The following is a 15,529-nucleotide window of genomic DNA, read 5'->3' on the forward strand; positions in this document are numbered from 1 at the left end:
TAACAAATACCTTTATTATATCACATAGATGGGTAAGGGTACAAGTGTGCCCATATAGAAACGTATTGCTGTATAGCTATAACAAAATGAAAAACTCCCACTACAGGAAAGATACCATATAGAATATAGATACATATATATATATATATATATATATAATGGGGAGGTCCGGGGATGTTGAACTATCCCTATATCGCCCTAGATATTCCTTAGCCCAGGGTTGCCCCCTGATGGTGGAGGTTCCCTGTCCCTGTACCAAAGACTGATATACCTCTAATATAACCCTACAAAAATAGGTAATATTAAAACAGTGGTATCAAAATAATAACACACAAAAATATTGGAGCAATATGAGCTCCTAGATATATAGATAAAGCTAATCAATCCCCAAAATGGTATAATGATCCCGACGCATCACGCGTTCCACCTTTAAATAAAGGTTTATATGAGGTAATCCAGAAGTAAACATAAAGCAAGGTAGGGATCAAGAGATAGATAAATAAACCGATGTGAAATGATAATACTTATCTCCCGGACAAATGAGTGGGACAGGATAGCCCCCACAGATGAAATGAGACAGCCTGAAGATGACGGCTATTGCTGGGCAGCCACACAAAATACCTCCGGTGGATGCAGAGCTATGCAGCTATCCACTTGTTTCCCTGAAGTCAAAATGCTGCCTCTCATCCATCATTTTAGATAGATAGGGGATAGATAGGAGAAAGATAGATAGATAGATAGATAGATAGATAGATAGATAGATAGATAGATGATATGACATAGATAGATGGATAGATAGATAGATAGATAGATAGATAGATAGATAGATATGAGATAGATAGATCGATAGATGGATAGATAGATAGATAGATAGATAGATATGACATAGATAGATGTGACATAGATAGATAGATAGATAAATAGATAGATAGATAGATAGATAGATAGATAGATAGATATGACATAGATAGATGTGAGATAGATAGATAGATAGATGTGAGACAGATAGATATGACATAGATAGATAGATAGATAGATAGATAGATAGATAGATATGACATAGATAGATATGACATACATAGATAGATAGATAGATAGATAGATAGATAGATATGACATAGATAGATATGAGATAGATAGATAGATAGATGTGAGACAGATAGATATGACATAGATAGATAGATAGATAGATAGATAGATATGACATAGATAGATATGACATAGATAGATGTGAGACAGATAGATATGACATAGATAGATGTGAGACAGATAGATATGACATAGATAGATAGATAGATAGATAGATATGACATAGATAGATATGACATAGATAGATATGAGATAGATAGATAGATGGCATACTGTAGATAGATATTAGATATCCCAAAAAAATAAAACACCAGCAGCACAGCAGGAGCAATGTGAATGACGCTGTGCCAGCGGCTGTGGAAGTGATCCAGCATCTAAGTGACTAGCAAAGAAAATTCCAGGCTGCTCCCAAAAGTTGTTCAAAGGTCGTGTTCTTTAATCACCAATGCAACGTTTCAGTCCTCCAGGACTTTTCCCACACAGTGTTTTTATAATGCTTGAGAAAAGTCCTGGAGAACTGAAACGTTGCATTCGTGATTAAAGAACACAACCTTTGAACAACTTTTGGGAGCAGCCTGGAATTTTCTTTTCTAGATAGATAGATAGATAATGAGATAGATAATGAGATAGATTATAGATAGATAGATATTAGATAGATAGACAGATATTAGATAGATAGATAGATAGATATTAGATTACATTATATTTAAACAATTGTGTTCCAGGCAGCAAATAGGGGGTCCTGTATATTCTCTGCAGGCTGCCTCCCCCCCCCCCCCCTGTACCTATCAGGTTATGTCTACCAACAAGCCCTTGTCATTTATTGCAGCACAGAGAGGAGAGCGGGGCCGGCAGCACATGTGTCAGGTCATTAGAGGGTGACATTCTGAACTCCCCAGTAAACCACAGGAGCAGAGGAGGCCATTACCTTCCCAGTGCAGGGCCTCCAGTGAGAGAGAGGAAGGGGGCGGGGCCAAGGCCTCACGGCTGTGGAGCGGGTGCTATGGATGCAGCACCCAGCTCCTCACTACAGCATAAGGACCCTGCAGGCTACAGTGGGCGGGAGACCAGGGACCAGCGCTCCTTGCTCTGCTTCTGTGCTCTTCTCAGGTGCGGCCACCAGCTCTCTTCCACTTCTGTCTGGGCAGCTCAGCAGGGGGCCCCATTTAGGGATGGGGGCCCTTGGCAATTGTCCTGTTTGCCACCCCTAACGTCGGCCCTGTCAATAACCCACCTCTACCCCACTTGACAGGTCATTCAGTGTATGACGTCAATGAGCACCGAGGAAAGCACCTATTAAGGTATCAAATATGTGAAATTTGCAGCTTATCCTGAAGCATCATAACAGTAAAATAATGTAAAAATTTAAAAATCTTTTTTTTTTCCCTCACCATTTAGAAAGGCGTGAAAGATGCAAAAATACATAAAAGACTGCAATGTGACTGCACAGTAATAGATGCTGACTGTCTACAATGCCCTCTACTGGGGGATTATATGTATTTCGCTTACAGGTTACAGGACACATACTCAACACATTTTTTGTTGACTGGGTTTCTTGCCTTTGACAAATAATTCCTGTTATTCTATGGAGATTGGTAGATCAGTGTTTACCAGGTGGTAAAAATCCAACCCGTCCCATCCTTGGTTTCCTCAAAGCTAAAGTTTGGCTGTTCCCATAGGTATGGGCTTTTTGGCAGCTCTGATCAAAATTGGCAGCATCCTCTCACATCTCATGTCAACCAAAGGAATTATTACTCAACTCTGGTCTCCAGATACTCCTATGAGTATAAAGTGGAGAGTCACACATTTAGGATGGTTCCACACACAGTGTCCCACATTCACTAATCCTGTCTAATAGACCTTAAAAATTAAGACCAGGTAGTCAGAAGATCCACCAACTGTATCTCCGTGGCACACTCCATACGATAGATTTGGCACGTCTTCATAGAGGTTAGACACTCTCCTCTTTTTAAGTCAACTCTTTGCTGGCTTAATGCAAACCATCATTTCTCTCAAAAAAACGTGGTCACGGCGAAAATAAATTAGCAGCAAATAATAACACTGAACCAAGCCCACTTGGCAGAGACAAGAAACCGGTAAGCGTGGCGCACATGATGACATCACCACTCCGGGAAAGCTCGTTCTGCTGTCTCCAGTGAAGGGGACACTCACTCCTCACTGGATGCAGCAGGAAATGATCTGAGCTCCCAGCGCGATGACATCATCAAACTGGGAATGCCGGTCAAGTGGATGAGGTGAGCCCAGGGCCTTCCCTGCTGCATTCAGTGAGGAGAAAGTGTCCCCACATGTTCAAGTGGAAGAGGTGAGTAATTTTTTTATACAAGCAAAATGGGGGCATTAATAATGCTGGGGCTACTAAAGGGGGCATTATTATTACTGGGGGCCACTAATGGAGGCAGTAATCATACTGGGGGCCACTAATGCGGATGTAAGAGGGTGAAACAGCCACCATTGCTTAAATACGGTTTCCAATACTGTTGATGTGATTTTTTTTCTTGTTAGAGTTGTCATTGTGCAGTTTTACCACTAGAGGCCACTGTTCCTCCACACAGTTAAGTTTTGCTAAGTATTTGAATATGCATAAGAGGTGGAGATGATGACTCATGCTGCTGCTGTGAAGAAGCAGGAAATTGTTAGCTGAGCAGACATGTCTGGGTAGAGACTGGAAGACAGCATTGTGTGCCCTCCTCGCGTCAGTGGGACTTGGAGTGGCCAGGGTCACTGTTGGAAGTGACTGATGGCTGTCAGTGATCAAGATGGCGTCCAGGAGAGAGAGGATCGGTTCCCGGAAGGCTGGAAGAGCTGTGGACCAGTCGGGGCTACCATAAGAGGTGAAGTTACTCAGCCTGGAGAAGAAGCAGTCCGCCATTTTGTGAGCTGTCTGAGAGAACCTTGTGGATCCAGATTCTGTTCCTAGGGAGGAACATCGGCATCAGGAAGCTGATCAGAACAGAGGGTCAAAGTTACAGGTCCTGCGGGATCACATGTTGTGGCAGGGACTTGCTGTTTGGTTTGGAGAAACCAGCGTATACAGGACATACTCGGGTCATTGACTCAGCAGCATGGAATTGACTTGTAGGCTCTGCCGTGTGTGCCATCGGTCAGGTCTGTTCCCCTGCGGCACAGTATCGACTTTCAGGCTCTGCTGTGTGCACCGCCGTGTTAGGGTTGTTCAGTTGGACAGGAACAGTGACTCTGAGCCTGGAGTATAGGGTATCTTGTGTATTTCTATATGGCTGTGTTTGTTACTAATGTTATTGCTGTGTTTATTACTACTGTTAGTAAAATTTCTGTTTTTGCACAAATGCTGGTGTCAGTGTCACTTTTCTCGTCTGTAACTTCGCTGTATCCTCGGGAGCCCTCCCCGGTTCACGATCTTACACGGGCACTATTAATACTGGGGGCCACTAATGGAGGCATTACTCATACTGGGGGCATTATTAATACTGGGGGCCACTAATATGGGTATTATTAATACTAGGGGCCACTAATGGAAGCATTATTAATACAGAGGGGCACTAATGGAGGCATTGTTAATACAGGGGGCACTAATGGAGGTATTATTAATACTGAGGGGGACTAATGGGGGCATTATTAATACTGAGAGGGACTAATGGAAGCATTATTAAAGGGGTTGCCCAAGTTATATTTATTGATGACCTATCCTCAGGATAGGTCATCAATATCAGATCGGCGGGGGTCCGGCACCCCCTCTGATCAGCCTTCTCTTCAAACAGCTGATCGGAGGGGGTGCCGGGTGTCGGACCCCGCCGATCTGATATTGATGACCTATCCTGAGGATAGGTCATCAATAAATATAACTTGGACAACCCTTTTAATACCGGGGGTCACTAATGAAAGCATTATTAATACTGGGGGCTACTAATGGAAGCATTATTAATACTGGGGGGCACTAATGGAAGCATTATTAATAATATGGGCCAGTAATTGAAGCATTAGTAATACTGGGGGCTACTAATGGAAGCATTATTAATACTTAGGGCCACTAATCAAAGCATTATGGGCAAGTAATGGAAACATTATTAATAATATGGGCCAGTAATGGAAGCATTATTAATACTGAGGGGGACTAATGGAAGCATTATTAATACTGGGGGGCACTAATAGAAGCATTATTAATCATATGGGCAAGTAATGGAAACATTATTAATAATATGGGCCATTAATGGAAGCATTATTAATACTGGGGGCACTAATGGAAGCATTATTAATACTGGGGGGCACTAATGGAAGCATTATTAATAATATGGGCCAGTAATAGAAGTATTATTAATACTGGGGCTACTAATGGAAGCATTATTAATACTGGGGGGCACTAATAGAAGCATTATTAATCATATGGGCAAGTAATGGACACATTATTAATAATATGGGCCAGTAATGGAAGCATTATTAATACTGAGGGGGACTAATGGAAGCATTAATAATACTTGGGGCCAATAATCTACTCGCCCAGCCACCATCTTTCTTGACCACTTTAACACCTGGCTACTATACTTTCTTTCTGCCGACATCCCCACTATCATCATGGGTGACTTTAACATCCCTATTGACACCTGCCACTCGGCCCCTCTAAACTCCTATCACTCTCTTCCTCCTTTGGCCTATCACAGTGGTCTTCCGCTCCCACCCACAGAGATGGTCACACACTGGATCTTATCTTTACCCGCCTCTGCTCCCTATCTAACCTTTCTAATTCGCCTCTCCCCCTATCCGACCACAACCTACTCACCTTCTCTTCAATGGTCTCTTCTGCAGCTCCCCGGTCCACACACTAGCACACCCCCGCAGGAACCTTAAACATCTCGACTTTTGCTTGCTTTCTGACTCTCTTTTCCCACTCTCTACCATCTGTTCCCTCCAAGACCCAGATGCTGCCACCACCCTATATAACACCACAATACAGTACACCACAATAAGTACAGGACACTGTTGCCCCCCCTCACACACAACAAAACCCAAAAAATTAACAGACAACCCTGGCACACCAACCTGACCAAAAAACTCAGACAAGCTTCCAGGGCTGCTGAGCGGCGATGGAAGAAATCCCACTCTAAAGATCATTTCACAGCATACAAGCAATCCCTCCTCATATTCAAGCCCTCACTCTCTGATACAAAACAGGCCTACTTCTCATCTCTCATATTTTCCCTGGTTCACAGCCCTAAACAACATTTTAACACTTTTAACTCCCTTCTCCGTCCCCCAGTGCCCCCACCCTCTCCTCTCATCTCAGCTGAGGACTTTGCAAATACTTCAAACAAAAGATAGTCAACATCAGAGAAAGCTTCAGTACACAGTCCCCACGGATCCGCTACACAACTGCTCGGTCCTCTTCTCCCAAAACCCTCTTCTCCACCATTACAGAAGAAAAACTCTCTACTCTACTCTCCAGATCTCATCTGACCACCTGTGCACTTGACCCAATCCCATCCCACCTCATCCCTAACCTCACCACAGTGTTTATCCCAGCCCTAACTCATCTCTTCAACCTATCACTAACCTCTGAAGTCTTCCTCTCTGCTTTTAAACATGCTACCATTACACCTATCCTCAAAAAGCCTTCACTTGACTCATCTTCTTCGTCCAGTTATCGCCCCATATCACTTCTTCCGTATGCCTCAAAGCTACTTGAACAACATGTCCATTCAGAACTGTCTTCTCACCTCTCCTCCTGCTCCCTCTTTGACCGCCTACAATCTGGCTTCCGACCCCACCACTCGACTGAGACTGCCTCAGCTCTGTCCTAGGACCCCTGCTTTTCTCTATCCACACTTTTGGCCTGGGAGAGCTCATAGAGTCCCATGGCTTTCAGTATCACTCTTATGCTGACGACACACAAATCTGGTCCAGACATCACCACCTTACTATCAAGAATCACAATGTCTATCTTCTATATCATCCTTCTTCGCCTTTCGCTTTCTAAAACTTAACATGGATAAAATAGAATTCATCATCTTTCCCCCATCTTGCTCAAGAACAGACCTATCTATCCCGATCAATGGCTGTACACTATCCTCGGTCAACCAAGTTCGCTGCCTTGGAGTGACCTTGGATTCTGCCCTTTCCTTCCGACCGCACAGCCAAGCCCTTTCCACCACCTGCCGCCTCCAACTCAAAAACATCTCCCGCATCCGCGCTTTCCTTAACTTTGAATCTGTGAAAATGCTTGTACATGCCCTCATCATCTCCCGCCTAGACTACTGCAACATTCTCCTCTGTGGCCTTCCATCTAGCACTTCAACACCCCTCCAATCTATCCTCAACTCTGCTGCCCAACTAATTCACCTCTCACCCTATTACTCCTCTGCCTCTCCCCTCTGCCAATCCCTTCACTGGCTCCCCATTGCCCAGCGAATTCACTTCAAAGTACTAACAAATACATACAAGTTCGACCATAACCTGTCCCCTCCCTACATCTCTGAGCTACTTTCCCGATACATCCCCACACGCACTCTCCGATCCTCACAAGACCTCCTTCTCTACTCTTATCACCTCTTCCCACAATCGCCTACAAGATTTTCCCTGCGCATCCCCCATACTCTGGAACTCGCTACCCCAACATATCAGACTCTCACCTACAGTGGAATCCTTCAAAAGAAACCTGAAAACCCACCTCTTCAGACAAGCCTACAACCAGTGACCCTGCTGCCTCTATACCGCCATGACCAACTTCACCCGCACCTACTGTGTCCTTCTCCCAGACCATGTAGATTGTAAGCCCTCACGGGCAGGGCCCTCTCTCCTTCTGTACCAGTTTGTAACTCGTCTTGTTTATGATTAGTGGAATTGTCTGTATTATGTATGTATACCTCTTCTCATGTACAGCGCTATGGAATGAATGGCGCTTTAATAATAAATAATAATAATAATAATAGAAGCATTATTAATACTGGGGGTTACTAATGGAGGAATTAATAATACTGTGGACCACTAATGCTGGAATTAATCATACTGGGGGCACTGCAGAGGTTGGGATTTAAAAAAAATTAGAATATTCCCGTTTTTAATGGCCATTAAAAACAGATACAAAACGAACATTAAAAACCGGCCGACGGACAGCAAATGGATGCAATTTTTTTTTTTAAATGGCCACAAAGAACTGACAGTGTTTCTTTAAATGGTTAACAAGTATTGCCTACCTGGTTCTTTAGCTAACTACAATGTGACACCTCCAGATTACAAGACCCTATGTTCCCCTGTACAGACCAAATGTAAAGTGTTGTGCGCTGAACCACGAGTCATAAACTGATCATGTAGAGCGAGCCTCACCTGCTACCCAGTCGCTGTTCAGGCTTCTTAGCGAGCAGCAGTTTACATATATCCTTAGCCTCTGGAGTAAAGTTTGGATGGTTGAATACAACCTCTTCCTCCAATGTCCTGCGCTTCACATCATCTTTATTTTTATCTTTTGGATCTTTAAATGGTGTGTGACCTGCAATCATTTCGTAGATAGTGCAGCCCATTGAAAACCAGTCAGCGGGATATGAGTAATTCTCCTCCTTTAGGAGCTCGGGTGCCATGTAGCCATTAGTGCCAGCCTACAAGACAAGTGAGAAGAGATCATCATATATCATATCACATAATAAATAGAAGAACAAATCTATTCTCCGGTGCAGGATTCAATTCAAGAACTTAAAGGGGTTGTCTCATCATAGACAATGGGAGCAATGACCTACTAACAGCCAAAACCAAGAAACAATACTCTGTCCTCCTTCTCCTTGACCTGTCCTCTGTCTTCGACACTGTTGACCACTCCCTTCTGTTGCAAACTCTCTCATCTCTTGGCATCACTGACCTGGCCCCACCTATCTATCACGATCAATGGCTGCACACTATGCCCGGTCAACCAAGTTCGCTGCCTTGGAGTGACCTTGGATTCTGCACTTTCCTTCCGACCACACATCCAAGCCCTTTCCACCACCTGCCGCCTCCAACTCAAAAACATCTCCCACATCCGTGCTTTCCTTAACTTTGAATCTGCGAAGATGCTTGTACATGCCCTCATCATCTCCCACCTAGACTACTGCAACACTCTCCTCTGTGGCCTTCCATCTAGCACTCTAGCACCCCTCCAGTCATATCACATAATAAATAGAAGAACAAAATCTATTCTCTGTTGCAGGATTCAATTTGAGAACTTAAAGGGGTTGTCTCATCATAGACAATGGGATCATATCGCTAGGATATGCCCCCAATGCCTTATAGGTGCGGGTCCCACACCTATATCGAGAACGGAGCCCTGCAATGTGGTGGCTGCAGGACTCCGGTCTGGCCACCAGCAAGCCGGCTCCCCATAGAAGTAAATGAAAGCGTACCGCGCATGCGTGGCCATCGCTCCCATTCATTTCTATGGGACCGACGGAAATAGCAGTGCGCCCTCTTTCACTTGCTGGGCTCCGTTCTTGATATAGGTGCGGGTCCCAGCGGTGGGACCCACACCTATAAGGCAATGGGGGCATATCCTAATGATATACCCCCATTGTCCATGATGAGACAACCCCTTTAAAGGGTTTCTGTCACTAGAATTCTCATTATCAAACTGGCTGACATTAGTGATGTGCTAATGTCAGCTGCACCTTACTATGCTATTCTTGTGATTATTCATGCCCCCGTTACTGCTGAATTCTTATTTTTATAATATGCAAATTAGCCTCTAGGTGCGGGGGGGGGGGGGCATTCGCCCCCCTCTTTCAACATCCTTCTACTCTGCACGTGCAGAAGCCGGGTCACAGCACTCCAGCCACATCAGTCTCACCACTGTTAAAGCTTTGCCTGACTGCACACACTAAGTACAATAGCCAAGCCACAGCGCTCCAGCCACACCTGACTCACCTCAGTGCCAGTAACAGCGACCGTGCAGGCGTAACCGAGCAGCAAAAATCCAGCTGGACCAGCAACTGCAGCACACCATACTTGATAAAGGGGTCATGCATACCCAGAAACGCGGTGTCTCTCAATAAACTTGTACATTCCAAATCCGATTGTGATTTGCGCCTAACGTCCACCAGCTCGCCAGATCACCAAAATCATGACGGGCACCGTTACTATTTCTTTTACTCTTGATTGACAGGGCCAGGCAGCGTTCGCATCCTCCTGCCAGCCCTGTGCGCTGGGGAAATTTTGCGCCGTTCAGTACTCGGCATAGGCGAGGTGAGGTAAGGACGCTCGCCGGTTGCCAGCTTCCTCACCACTCCTGCGCCGAATACTGAACTGCACAGGATTTCCCCAGTACACAGAGCCAGCAGGAGAAGGCAAATGCTGCCTGGTACTGTCAATCAAGAGTAGAAGGGCATTGAAAGAGGTGGGCGAACGTCCCCCCCTGCACCTAGAGGCTAATTTGCATATTATAAAAGTAAGAATTCTGCAGTAACGGGGGCATGAATAATTACAAGAATAGCATAGTTAGGTGCAGCTTACATTAGCACATCGCTAATGTCAGCCAGTTTAATAGTGAATATTCTAGTGACAGAAACCCAGGCTATGTACACCTTTGGTGGCAATTTCTGTTTATTATTGGATTGTACTCATTTTGAGTTAACAATATTTTTTTTAATTGGCCTTTATAAAAAAAAAAAATGGAGTCTTTTTTTCTGTACAGAGATGAGATGCTCTAGAAGCACCCTTTGGATTTTCTCTTTTCCGTCAGACCAGGAGCTGACGAGCTCCTTATCTCTGCTCTCTGACCTCCTAAACACTCATTATAGCTCAGTTCTTATCTTACTGATAAAAAGGTGGCTTAACCCCTTAGTGACCACCTATACGTGTTTTTACAGCGGTCACTAAGGGGCATTAGGCTGGGCCACCGCATTTTTATGGCGGCACAGTATAAGCACTGCACTGGTCCCCTGTGCAGCGGGGACCCGGCTCTCACATGAGAGCCGCGGCCCTGCTCTAACAGCCCAAACCGGCAGGAGTGCCGATCCGGGCTGTTTAACACTTTACATGCGGCGGGCAATGGCTCCCATCGGCACCCCGCAAATGCGATTGCAGGGTGCCAATGTGTGTGAAGGCTGGCTGAGGTCTTATGTAGTCCCCAGACCAGCCTTGAGTAACTTCCAGTGGCGCAGCCTGCTGGTCAATCTTAGAATAGCATTGGCATTTAAATGCAATGCACTATAGGGATAGTGCATTGCATTTTAAAAGCAATCCAAATACTGTTTGTTATAGTCTCCTTGTGGGACTATTAAGTGGTTAAAAAAAAAAAAAAAATGTTCATTAAATAAAAAATTCCATAAAAAAAAAACACAATTTTTGGTGAACGCCATAAAAAAATCCAGACATAATTGCTCATTTATTCTTAGTTGCCACAAAAAAACTTAATAACAAGCGATCAAAAAGCGTAATTTACTCCAAAGTGATACCAATGAAAAATACAAGCCGTCCCACAAAAATCAAGCACTCACACAACTCCATAGAAAGAAAAATAAAAAAGTTATGGGGCTTGTGAAGCAGCGATGCAAAAACATTTTTTTTCCTTCAAAAAAATAGGTTTTATTGCAAAAACGTAGTAAAACATAAAAAAAACTATATATGTTTGGTATCACTTTAATTGTGAAAATGAACGCCACAAAAACGCAGTGGCAGAATTGTATTTTTTCCCATCTCCTTCCCAGAAAGAGTTAATAAAAGTTAATCAGAAAGTTATGTGTACCCCAAAATGGTGCCATAAAAAACAACAACTTTTCCAGCAAAATACAAGCCTTCATACAGCTATGTAGACAGAAAAAAAAGTTATAGCTCTTGGAACGGAGACGATGAAAAAAGGAAGAAAAACGCTTGGTCAATAAGGCCAAAAACAGGGTGGTCACTAAGGGGTTAAATAAGTGTTTATGACCTCTCAGTAGTTTAGAGATAGAGTTTATTAGATAAAAGTACCAGTTACACAGCTAGAAAAACCGGTACCCCTTTTTGACAGAATGGCTTAATATTTTTTAATAAAGGCCAATTGAAAAAAATTATTTTTAGCCAAAAATGAGTAAAATGCAATCATAGTTTTTTTTTGCCTCAGAAGGTGTACATGGCCTTTAATTTGGCAGTTGCCCACCAGGAAATAATGTACCTAGCTCCAGTACTGGTCCCTCTTCTATAAAACCAAGAGTCATCTCTCACTCTTCTATGGACACAATGCCATGCTTCATTTCTCTAGTGGTGATGTGGCAAGGGAGTTGGACACTTGAAGCAAGATGTCCCCACAGATTACAGCTGATCTCAGGGGGTCCCAGCGACAGCTGCTTATCTGACAATCTTTCTAATAAACAGGTTTTATCCAAAGTGGACAACCCCTTTAATAAGAAATAGCTAAAGACAGTGGTAATACTACAGGGGTGTTTGATGTGTGTAATACGGGCTACCTCTGACCTTGTCTGTAAGGCCATACAGTCCAAAATTTGTGTGATACTGAGCCCATTAGATTTAACCATGTGTTATCAAATTTTCCAATAATATAAAGAAAATCATGAAAATATCAGAGAACCATGGAATCTTGGAAAAGAAGATTTAGTGATATGAATAATGCGTATCTGTTAGTCAGAAGTTAAAGGGAATCTGTCACCAGGATTTTGGGTACAGAGCTGAGGACATGGGTTGCTAGATGGCTGCTAGCACATCTGCAATACCCAGTCCCCATAGCTCTGTGTGCTTTTATTGTGTAAAAAAAAACGATTTCATACATTTGAAAATTAACCTGAGATGAGTCCTGTCCCTGACTTATCTCACGTACAGGACACATCCCAGGTTAATTTGCATATGTATCAAATCGTTTTTTTTTTTACACAATAAAAGCACACAGAGCTATGGGGACTGGGTATTGCGGATGTGCTAGCGGCCATCTAGCAACCCATGTCCTCAGCTCTATACACAAAATCCCGGTGACAGGTTCCCTTTAAATCGACAGGAAGGATCTAAACTAAAAAATTTAAACAATAACCCAGGGCTTCAAACGTCTCTGTGATCAGGGAAAGGAAATTTCGGGGGGTAAAGTTCTGTGGTGCGTGGACCGATCCCTGATCAATTATATCAATCTCAAGAAACCCAATCATATTGTTAGTTAGCTGACAATTACAATAATGGATCGGAGTTAACGGACTACTCCACATGTACTGAAAGAAATTCTTTTGAGAATGAGGGAGAAAGTGCAGAAGTATCTGTATGAAAGATTCCCCCAAAGTAAGGAAGGCTTTAACCTTAAAGGGGTTGTGCAGCCAGTACACGTAGATGATCTATCTTCAGAATAGTTCATCAATATCTGATTAACGGGGGTCCGACTCTCGACACCCCCACGATCAGCTGTTTCAAGAGGAGGTGAGCACTACTTCCTGTTCATTACACTGCACATTGTCTCGCTTGCAGCGGTTGGCGCAGTGTAATTACAAGTGCTCGTCCTATTCAAGGGAATGGAGCGAGTACTGCGTCGCTGAGACTTCTGAGACAACGCGCAGTGTATTTTTGAAGAGTAACAGCTGATTAGTGGGGGTCGAACCCCCACTGATCAGGTATTGAGGACCTATCCTAAAGATAGGTCATCAAAATGTACCGGATGCACAACCCCTTTTAGCTCCTTTTGAAAAATTACTTTTACCCAATCCATGCAAAACACAGAAATGGTCTAAGAGTGGGGGGATTAAGGGAGAACTACGCCTTCAGAAAGGATTTATGAGCAGCCACTGATATGATATGGACTGGGATATGTGGTGTTGTCAATGTGACCGAATACAGTCCACTCCGGAGTCCAAGGGACGAAATGTAATTAATAAGCCTTGACAAATGTTTCCAGCTGTTTCCAAAAAGATTGAATAGGTAGGAAGCCCGAAAAGTAAAAGAGTAAATCTTCTTCCATATTATTACATTTCAGGCATGAGGATGTCGTGGTTGGGGCGTTGAGAAAGATTTATCAAACTGGTGTAAAGTAGAACTGGCTGAGTGGCCCAAAGCAACCAATCAGATTCCACCTTTCATTTTTGACAGGCCCTTTGGAAAATGAAAGGTGGAATCTGATTAATTGCTATAGGCTACTAAGCCAGTTCTACTTTACACCAGTTTGATAAATGAGCCCAATAGGATCTAAATGCTACTTTGACAGCCATATCCCAATATAAGGCTGGTATGGGGCCCAGGGCAAGGGGGGGCCCAGACTTAGTTGGGATCATCTCCTCTTCTACTGGAGGTGAAAACTTGGTCAGGACTCTACCCTCTAAAGGAACAACTTTTAGCAAATGAGGCAGTGGGAAATGGCCCAAGGGTCATTTAAAAGGGTTTAGGGTCCATTCACACGTCCGTAGCGTGTTTTGCGGATCAACGGATCCGCGGATCTGCAAAACACGGACACCGGCAATGTATGTGCCGCATTTTGCGGACCGCACATCGCCGGCACTAATAGAATATGCCTATTCTTGTCTGCAATTGCAGACAAGAATAGGACATGTTCTATTTTTTTCGGGAACGGAATTGCGGACCCGGAAGTGCGGGTCCACAATTCCGTATCCGGGCAGCACATTGTGTGCGGCCCCATAGAAATGAATGGGTCCGCAATTCCGTTCCGCAAAATGCAGAACGAAATTGCGGACGTGTGAATGGGGCCTTAGGCTCTGTCCTGTGTGGAGGCCCTTACTTCTTTATGTACCCCACTGGTTGTAACCAAGTCGCCATACTGTGTTTCTTTTTGGAATAGACTAAAGAGGTTCTAATAAAAGGTTTAGTATTGGGAAATTAAACCCATTTTGTCTTTTGTTCTAATAATGAGGTAAACAATGAGGTCTTTCCTCTCCTAAAGCTTAAAGAGATTTTCCCATCTCAGACAATGGGGGCATATCGCTCGGATATGCCCCCATTGTCTGATAGCTGTGGGTACCACCACTGGGACCCACTTCTACAATGAGAACAGAGCCGAGAAATGAATGGAGGGCGCACTGCGCATGCGCAGCCGCCCTCCATTCATTTCTATGGAGCCGCCGAAAATAGCCGAGCGCAGGCTCGTCTATTGCCGTCTGGCCCATAGAAATGAATGGGAGCATGGGTCGCGGCCTCCGGCCACAGCGCTCCCCGCTTCGTTCTCGTTGTAGGTGCAGATCCCAGCAGTGCGACCCGCACCTATCAGACAATGGGGGCATATCGATATGCCCCCATTGTCTGAGATGGGAATACCCCTTTAACAATTTGGATTTTTTTTGGGGGCAAAGCAGCAAGAAATAGAACAACAGACCAGAAGGGGGAGCAAAGGTAAAATCTGAGTATATGAGGGAGTTTGTATGTCTCAAACACACTTCAGTCTGTTATTTATTTCTCAAGTCAAAGAATATTCTAGGCAGGTTACCTTGTTGAAAATGTGGGTTATCCAAGAATGGAGGCAGGAGAGAGTGAGGATCAAGGCGTGCTCTGTATCTAATAGTCTGCCATGCTT

General features: G+C 44.0%; 1 protein-coding gene across 1 annotated transcript in view; it reads right to left on the reverse strand.

Moving 5' to 3' along the window:
* Positions 1-15,529, reverse strand: part of GRK7 (G protein-coupled receptor kinase 7) — a 60,802-nt gene that overhangs the window by 12,115 nt on the left and 33,158 nt on the right. The window contains exon 3 of the mRNA XM_044291360.1: positions 8,404-8,672. Within this exon, the coding sequence (XP_044147295.1) occupies positions 8,404-8,672 (269 nt within the window). The remainder of the gene's footprint in view (positions 1-8,403; positions 8,673-15,529) is intronic.

This window comes from Bufo gargarizans, chromosome 4 (assembly GCF_014858855.1).
Source record: "Bufo gargarizans isolate SCDJY-AF-19 chromosome 4, ASM1485885v1, whole genome shotgun sequence".
Taxonomy (NCBI): domain Eukaryota; kingdom Metazoa; phylum Chordata; class Amphibia; order Anura; family Bufonidae; genus Bufo; species Bufo gargarizans.